Source organism: Dryas octopetala, chromosome 2 (assembly GCF_963921425.1).
Source record: "Dryas octopetala chromosome 2, drDryOcto1.1, whole genome shotgun sequence".
In the NCBI taxonomy this organism is placed as follows: domain Eukaryota; kingdom Viridiplantae; phylum Streptophyta; class Magnoliopsida; order Rosales; family Rosaceae; genus Dryas; species Dryas octopetala.
The window spans coordinates 30190415-30199642 of NC_141367.1; the positions used below are offsets into that span (position 1 = coordinate 30190415).

Sequence of the window (9228 nt, forward strand, 5' to 3'; positions counted from 1 at the left end):
AGCCATTAAGTGTAGATGCAGCGCACTAACATGGCTTCAAAAAATAGTCACGTAAATAAAAAAATAATAAAAAATAAGTCATTATTATTATTATTTTTTTAAGTTGTTTGACCATTGCAGCACTGTTATGTCAAAAAAATATATTATTATTTTATTAATATTTTTTTAAATATAAAGTATGAATTTACCTTATATATTTCTAAGATGTATATAAAGTTTGTGCAGGTAAATCAGTATCAAGGCTCAAATAAGAAGCAAAAAAATTGATTAACACCTGGCAATGGCGTCAAGCCTAATATACGTGAAAAAAATATAAATTAATAAACTAATATTATGTAACGTAAAATAATTAAAAGTTTATTTAAAATTTTTAAAGTCATTTTAGTACGTAGATTATAAAATGGATTCTCCTAAATACTATTTGACTTTTTCAACATGTCTACTTGTCTAGGGGTATGCCCAGTGTCAAGGATTCAACCTGAGACCATCGATTGGATGAGTGCAGTCAACTCATTTTAGGGCACGATTTATGATCAATAAGAATGATGCATTCATCACTTATGATCACAGATCACTATCTCAGAAGGATTTTTTCAACTTGTTTTTTTTTTCTCTGAAATTTTTGGTGTTTAGGCCCAAAACTGTAAGAGTTGGGCCTTGGGCGGCCCAAACCCTTTTTCTTCCTTACACTCCCTTTTCCCGAACCAGTAAACTGTAAAAGGAGTTTCCAACACTTTGAAGCCGCCCTCTGCTAAAACAGTGCCACTGCTACAACTCCCTCTCTCTCTCTCTCTCTCTCTCTCTCTCTCTCTCTCTCTCTCTGTTTCGTTACGTCATGTCTACCGGAGGTGGTGGGAGTGGGGTTGGAGTAAAGGGAGTGTTCATAGGAGCAGGGTGCAACAGAATAGTGAACAACGTCTCGTGGGGTGCTTGTGATTTAGTTGCATTTGGTGCCCAAAACGCCGTCGCTATTTTCAACCCCAAGGTACCCTCTCTCTCTTTCTTCCATCCCCATCTACATACTTTAATATCTACCCAGTTTTCCATTCCAACTAATCCCTCTTTTTCTTTGAAAAAAATTGCTGCAGACTGCTCAAATTTCGACTACGCTTCCGGGTCACAAGGCTGCTGTTAATTGTACCCAGTGGCTTCCAAGTAATAAGTTTGCATTTAAAGGTACCTCTTAAAAAAATATGCTTTTAGTTTTAGTTCGATTCAAATTTATTGTTTAAACTGTCATAGTGTGAAGCTTGAACACATGGGGTCATCTCTATTCAGAATTATTATTCAAGCTAACAACTTTGCTTGCTTTGATTACATGGGAAATGTGCAAATATTTTCTTTACCGAGTTATTAAACAATTATATAGGAGCATTTTTCAATTAAATGTTCATTCATCTGTTGATTTTGTTATTGGGTTTCTGACTACTTTGTCATTTATCCATAGCTAAACACTTGGACCGACATTATTTGCTCTCTGGAGATGCTGGGGGTGCCATTATTCTGTGGGAGTACTCTGTTCTTGAAGGAAAGGTAATATCTTGTTGTTGGTGGCGTTATTGTTTTTGTAGTTCTTATTGTTACTTGTGTGTGTTTTCTTAATTTTTCCTTCACAAATGATCAGTAAAGTGAGGTTACATTGATTTGTCGTACGTGGCAAATAGTTAGCTGAAACTTTGAATAGTTTTATTTTTTGGTTTTTGGCATTACCTATGATTCATTTCCCAACTTGTTGGAAATGGAGGATTTCTTATTTAGTTCCAGTTATTCGGAGAAACTTTTAGGGTATTGTACCCCTTCGTTGTCTCTTTTTTACTACTATATTTGAAAGACTGGTTTCCCGTTGAATATGTTATCTTCATTTACTCTCTTTTCTTTTGTTTACAGTGGAGGTATGTACTACAAGTACCTCAATTGCACAAGAAGGGTGTCACATGCATTACTGGAATTATGGTTTCTCAATCTGAAGCAGTCTTTGCGTCTACTTCTTCAGATGGTACAGTTTATTTATGGGAGGTTGTTTTTCCATCTACTAGTGGAGGTGAGTCCAACGTTCAGTGGAATAAATAAAAAAATTGCACTTCATGCATTTATATATTTCATACCTAGGTTGATTAGCATCATTAGTTGTACACAGTCTGCATGTTGTGAAAGAACAAACTTTGTGTATATGTACTTTCTTAGTTTGTTTGTGTTGCAGAGTTTTTAGATGATTATAATCATTGTCTTAAATGATTTTCCTAAATTTCCAAATCTCTTCATATTGTGTCATAAGAGCTTAAGGCTAGAAAAAAGTTCACTTCCAATGCAGAAAAAGGACATTGTTGTTAACTTTTAACATGCGTCATTGCCTTGTATTATTATGATTCTGTATCTTGTCAGTGCGGTGTGCGATGTTTTATTCCAACAGTTTGTTTGCAACACAAAACCTATGAATTGACTTGCACTGAAGCAACTGATGGGGTTGTTTTAGGTGACTGTAAATTGTTGCATCTGGATTCTCTCTCTGTTGGTTCAAAACCTATGGTAGCTCTGTCATTAGCAGAGTTGCCTGGAAATACTGGGCATTTAGTCCTGGCAATGGGAGGACTCGATAACAGGATTCGCCTTTACTGCGGGGAGAGGAGAGGAAAGGTATTGAGAGTATCAGATTTATCGATTGTACCTTCTGATTTACTTCATACTTTAGGTGGTTTAAAATATTTGAATTTTGTCATATGTACACCCAGTTTGTTCGATCATGTGAGTTGAAAGGGCATACAGATTGGATCAGAAGTCTGGATTTCTCATTACCTATATGCACCAATGGTGAGGCACATAATGTTCTACTTGTTAGTTCATCTCAAGACAGAGGCATACGCATATGGAAGATGGCTTTACGGGATTCTTTGGACAGCAACCATAGTGCATACGGGAAAGGAAAAATAAGCTTAGCATCTTATATAGAAGGCCCTGTACTTGTAACTGGCACAACCTCGTATCAGATATCATTGGAATCTCTTCTAATTGGGCATGAGGATTGGGTGTATTCAGTGGAGTGGCAACCCCCATCAACTGCATCTTCAGAAGGGATTTCCTACTGTCAACCCCAGATCATCTTATCTGCATCTATGGACAAGACAATGATGATCTGGAAACCAGAAAAGACTTCTGGTATCTGGATGAATGTTGTTACTGTTGGGGAATTAAGTCATTGTGCTCTAGGGTTTTATGGTGGCCACTGGAGCCCAAATGGAGATTCAATCTTAGCACATGGATATGGTGGATCTTTCCATCTCTGGAGAAATGTCGGCACTGACTTAGATAATTGGCAACCACAAAAAGTTCCATCTGGGCATTTTGCAGCAATAACAGATATTGCATGGGGAAGATCTGGTGAATACTTGCTGTCAGTCAGTCATGACCAGGTGATATGTTGCCCATGTTACAGTAACCTCCAATGAAATTTTTGCTTTTTCTAAGATGTTGCAGTTAGATTATTTTGGCTTTGATTCTGCCCTTTCTATAGAATTTATACAGTGGTGCCTTGAACTTGTATAGCTATTTGCACATGTAGCAAATGTCTAGAGAATTACTGTGCTAAAGTCTTAACAAAATCATAGAACATGCTCTATGTTCACGTGTGAAATGAGAGATTGTTAAACTGTGAAACTGCAATTGTTTCTTTTACTGGAACCAGAGGAAAAATTTATTGGTTCCTAATTAAAATAATATTTCTTGAATAAATTTTATTTTGAGAAGTTTGTATGCTGGGATGGATTTATTGTCTATTATTTTCCTTACAAGTGCAGTTTGGACACAATGATGCCTAACCTGGTCAATATTTATTAAATTCTAGAGGTTGATATCAACAGAATTAGAACAAATTCATGTGCTTTTCATGTTACTTTAAGTCAAATTTACGATTCACAATCCTTCTAAAATATGCAGACAACTCGAATTTTTGCTCCCTGGCAAAATGAAGCATCTCTAGGAGATGAGGATTCTTGGCATGAAATTGCTCGCCCTCAAGTTCATGGTCATGATATTAACTGTGCAACCATCATCCAAGGAAAGGGAAACCATCGTTTTGTCAGTGGAGCTGATGAAAAAGTTGCCAGAGTGTTTGAAGCTCCTTTGTCTTTCTTGAAGACATTGGGTCATGCAATTTCACAAAGGTCCGGCTTTTCTGAAGATATCCAAGTAGGCGTTCAGATTTTGGGTGCAAATATGTCTGCTCTTGGGCTATCACAGAAACCTATTTTTGTTCACGGTGACTCTCTCTCTCTCTCTCTCTCTCTCTCTCTCATTTTGGGTGCAAAGATAGAAGTTTGCAATTCATACTATATCTCTAGCTTCATAAATTTAGCTGTATTGGCTCCCCCTAGGGAAGTATGAACATTGGAGTACAAGGCTTCATTGACCTATATACTAACTCCACATTTCTCTCATTACATGCTTTATAATTTTTTATTTTGTATTATCTTCATTTATTATTTCTTTTAAGGAATAATTTTTATGAACTTTTCTTATTTATTTCTTTTTTCTTTTTGGGCAGCTGAGCAGCAGACCCCAGATAGGAATCCAAATGATGCCCTTGACACCCTTGAAGCTATTCCTGATGCAGTTCCAGTTGTGTTGACTGAACCTCCCATTGAAGATCAACTGGCTTGGCATACACTATGGCCAGAGTCACACAAACTTTACGGTCATGGGAATGAGCTGTTTTCTCTATGCAGTGATCATGAAGGGAAGCTTGTCGCCTCGTCATGCAAGGTATATGGTACATTGTACTGCTGTTATATTTATTTCGAAAACTTGTCATAAAGTTCATGAGCAAATAATTTCTTCAAAAGGATGGTGTACTTGGTACAAGTAGATGGATTGAAAGAAAATATTTCTTAATGTGTAAAGAAGTTTTGAATCATTTGGAAGTAACCCATAGCCATAAGTTGCTATATTAAGCATGATATATATTGCAGGCCCAATCAGCAGCAGTAGCAGAAATATGGCTATGGGAAGTTGGTTCATGGAAAGCAGTTGGTCGCTTGCAGTCTCATAGCTTGACAGTGACACAGATGGAATTCTCTCATGATGACAAATTCCTTTTGGCTGTATCAAGGGATCGCCAGTTCTCTTTATTTGCAATCGATAAAACAGGTTCTTCTCTTTAATTTAAGTCCTGGCAATATTAATTTGATACTTACTTTACAGTATGGTTGCTGCAGTGATGGTTATGTACTCTTTAATATGGCTAAGGATCTGTTGATTCCTTCTTTTTACCTTATCTTTTGAGGACATGGACAGTGTTTTTTTCACTATTACCCTTAGTTGCCTATCAAGAGCAGGAATTGCTATAGATGATTTAAGCCAATTGTTAAGCTTTCGATGATACATTGTTTTTCTTGATGTCTGTTTAGGCACCGATGCAACTAGTTACCAGCTTGTATCAAAGCAGGAGGCACACAAAAGAATCATATGGGCATGTTCTTGGAATCCACACGGGTACGAATTTGCCACAGGATCGAGGGACAAGACAGTGAAGATCTGGACTGTGGAAAAAGACTCTTCAGTCAAGCAGCTCACAACTCTGCCACCCTTCAATAGTAGTGTGACAGCGCTATCCTGGGTGGGTCTTGACAGCAAGAGAAACGACGGGTTACTTGCAGTTGGAATGGAAAATGGATTCATTGAATTGTGGAGTCTCTCAATTAAAAGAAGTGAGGGTGGCGTGGCTGGTGCAGCTGCTGCTCTTGTTGTACGGCTTGACCCATTGATGTGCCATGTTTCTGGAGTAAATCGTTTGGCATGGAGAAACCGGAAGAACGAAGATTGCAGTGGCATGCAGCTTGCTTCTTGCGGGGGAGATCAATGTGTGAGAGTGTTCGAGGTCAATGTGAACTGATGAGGTTATTGTCTTCAATCTGTAAAAGAAATTTTGTAAGCCAATATGTTGTATGTAACAGCAGCTTTTTCCAGTGGACCCATTAATCCACAAAAATATTCTTTGGTTTTCATTTTTTTAGAAGTTGAAACCCTAATAAATCTCCTCTGGTGGACCCAACGCTATTGACAGCAGCACCGCCATGCAAGTCTGACTCTCGTGCATCGTATCAAATCTGATTCCAACGCAAAGGATTCTTCCATATCATCTGAATGTTGACATGCGAATTTAGGGCGCCGATATCTTCTGACAGAGCGAGCTTGCGAGCTTTCTCTTTCAAATACTTGGCCCTCGGACATCCCCATACTACCAAATTAGCCATCAAAATATGGCATATTCTCAGTATCATTCAACATCGAATAAAACTTCTTTTCTTGGCCTGTACTCAACATTTAATGTTTGAAAGTGTCAAATTAGATGATCTATTCCTATTTGGGCACGTTTATTTCATCAAATTAATGACATTTTGGTTTTTTTTATTTATTATGCATTGATTTTACTTGTTTTCTTATTTTATCAACAATTATCGTCAATTTGTTGTGAACTCATAACTTCTTTTCGACAAAGAAAAAATTGAGTGTTATTTACTAGATCAAATGGTCATTGAGGAATTTAACTATGTTGTCACCAAAATTCCCTTATGACTTCTCTGTCCCCTATCCCTTTTAATAACATATGTCCATCATTAAAGATCAGTATTTTGTGATTCCAGTTTTGCCCTTCTAAATAATTAAATTAAATTAGAAAAAAATAGCCCAAACACCCCACACTCTCTTGCTCCGACAGCTGCGTCCCATTAACTCAGCAAGCCAACCTCTTGAAGGCCCCCACCAACACATCCCGATACAACACCTTAATGGCCAACTACGTCGTCTTCAATCTTCATCACCATTTCCCTAATTTTCAAAGCTTCATCACTCCTCTCTTACTGGTGTTGATCGCCATCAAGCAGGTGGGATTGTTAGTTAGCATAGGGCTCATCATTTAAACCCAGAAAACATCCAAGTGCAAGAATTCCCCTTAAAACACTTCCTTAAAAAAAACTCAAAGATTATATTTTAAATTGTTTTATTGTTGTTGTTCCTAAAACAATAAGTTTTTAAAACAAGTCAGATCTGGATCCCATCCCATTACACCTCTTTCTTATCCCAATCATGAAGACAAAGTAAGGGGGCTTTTTCTAGTCCTTGTTTCTTTGGTGCTGACCACGTGCGATGTGGCTTTGGCGGCGACGTTGTGCGATGTTGCTGTGGTGGCGACAGATGTTTGATGGAGGGTGTGAATGGCGATGGGAACACGACGAAAGCGAAGGCGATGTTGTGAAATGGTCACTACTTTCATAGATTAGATTATATGGATAACTAAGCAGAACCTCAGTGTTGATCTGCCACGGTTTTAAAGGAAGGGGAGTGGGGTGGGTTCGGTTCGGTTCGGTTCGGTTCGGCTCGGTTTTAGGGTTGAACCGTAAACTGAACCGAATACAAAGAATTTGTTTGGTTCGGTTTGGTTCCACCAGTTAAAAAGATTTACAACCGAACCAAACCAAATCAACTCCTATCGGTTCGGTCAGTTCAATCGGTTTGGGCACTTTTTTTTTTTCAATTTTATTGAGCCAAGAGTTCTTATCTTTGCAGATCTGTCAAAACAAATATAAACTCGGACCATTTCCATAATTATATCTATTAATAGAGATGCAAATACATTGATTCATAACAAAACACTATGGAAACTTGAAAAAATTGAACAGAATTTGTAACGACCCGACCCAAATTTTCACTAGAAATTTAAATTTTTATTTAATTATGTTTTAAAAGATTTTTTTAAAAGGATGTGGAATTGTATTTTAAAGATTTTGATATTTATTTGGAAAATAAAAAAGGGTTTTGATTTAAGTTTTGATTTACTTATTTAAGCTTGACCCAAAATTTGACCTTTAAAATAAAAGGGCTTTTGATTTTGAATTCGGGTCCGTTGGATAGGTTTCGAACTCACGATTTCATAGACACGCGGCACGCGCCAATCCGAGTTACAGTTTGAAAGATATGGGCGTTTGAAGCGAGGGGCAATTTCGTAAAATAAGAAATTGGGGTTTAAAAATCAGATTTTTTTTAGAACTTTCTCTCTCTCTCTAGAATCTTCTCTCTCTCTCTCTCTCTCTCTCCCGCACACTGACTTCTCCCTCTCTCCCGGAGCTCACTCACCTCCCCCTCTCCTCTCTCACCGGCGTGACCAGCTCCGGCCATCTTCACGGCGACCAGAGGCCGGCGACCAGCTAACCCCACTGACCCAGTCCTCTCTCTCCCAGTGCTCTCTCTCCTTCGCGTCTCTCTCTTCCTCTGTGTGCGCGCGACACCATCATCGAAGGGCAGCCTCCGGCCATTATCCCGGCGGCACGAGATCACTGACGTGACCCCCTTGAGCCGGCCGTCCTCCTCCGTGCCTCCCCTCGCTTGCCCGCCGCCCCTGTGCGCAGCAACTCGCCGGAGAAGACTAGTCAAGCCGCCGGCCATTTTGTCGATTACGGCCACCTCCGAGCTCCGATGGACTTAGTTTTTGGTGGGTTTTTCTCCCCTCACTGCGGGCTTTCATTTCCCTAAGTATTGCTTGTCAATTTTGGGTATTTTGTGAAGTATGATTTTGGGGTTTAGAACCAATTTCGGGTTCCCTTTGGAATTCGAAATTTAGTAGGTGTTCTTGTCGGATTTTGGGCAATTCCCACCCTTTGAACCTCCAATTGTTGTCTAGGGTGAGAAATTTTAAGAAATTTTGGGATTTGGTTGATTTTCAGGTTCACCGCGACTGCCACCTTGATTGTCGCCGTTTATGGTGGTGGGTTGAGTGGGTTCCCTTGCTATTCAGACTCCTCGGGACTCCCAGAGACAAAATCCAAATTCCGTTGTGTTTTGGGCGAGACGAGCACGGCCCGAAACGATTCGGCGGAGGAGCGGAGCTAGGATTCTCACTGTGAGTGGACTTTTGTTTTAAAAACATTTTATTTACTTTATGATTGAATTTATTTGCTTATCCCGAGTTTTATTTGAGTATGGTTTGAGTTAAAATAATTTGGAGTTGAATTTGTTATAAGTGATTATGATTTTCAAGTTTACATTTCTGTTAGTTTGACTAATGTTCTTACTTTAAGTTTTATTAAATGATTTTTCATACGAAATTGACGAATAAATGTGGTTTTAAGAGTCGATAGAGATATACGATTTCAAACGTGATTTATACAAGAATTTATTGAAAGGAAATTGATTTCAAAGTTTTGAGAAAGCTTGAGTTGATAGCAAAAGGAGTGATAATCT

The 9228-nt window shown here is 38.5% G+C and overlaps 1 protein-coding gene across 2 annotated transcripts; it reads left to right on the plus strand.

The window, feature by feature from the left end:
• The first annotated feature begins 805 nt into the window (after positions 1-805).
• Positions 806-6402, plus strand: ELP2 (elongator protein 2). 2 transcript variants are annotated; one of them, XM_086232527.1, is made up of 10 exons: positions 806-985; positions 1089-1176; positions 1448-1533; positions 1888-2041; positions 2531-2634; positions 2730-3407; positions 3931-4252; positions 4538-4755; positions 4962-5139; positions 5400-6402. In XM_086232527.1, exons 1-10 carry the CDS (start codon positions 836-838, stop codon positions 5882-5884), a joined length of 2463 nt encoding a protein of 820 aa, XP_086088653.1. In that variant the 5' UTR covers positions 806-835; the 3' UTR covers positions 5885-6402. The 2 variants fall into 2 exon arrangements, with proteins under 2 accessions (XP_086088653.1, XP_086088652.1); XM_086232526.1 differs by having other exon boundaries at positions 2474-2634; positions 5400-6401.
• The last annotated feature ends 2826 nt before the right edge of the window (positions 6403-9228 follow it).

Coding starts and splice junctions, on each gene's coding strand:
- ELP2 (XM_086232526.1), top strand. CDS start 836: ATGTCTACCGGAGGTGGTGGGAGTGGGGTTGGAGTAAAGGGAGTGTTC. Junction 986..1,088: donor TCGCTATTTTCAACCCCAAG/GTACCCTCTCTC, acceptor AAATTGCTGCAG/ACTGCTCAAATTTCGACTAC. Junction 4,253..4,537: donor GAAACCTATTTTTGTTCACG/GTGACTCTCTCT, acceptor CTTTTTGGGCAG/CTGAGCAGCAGACCCCAGAT.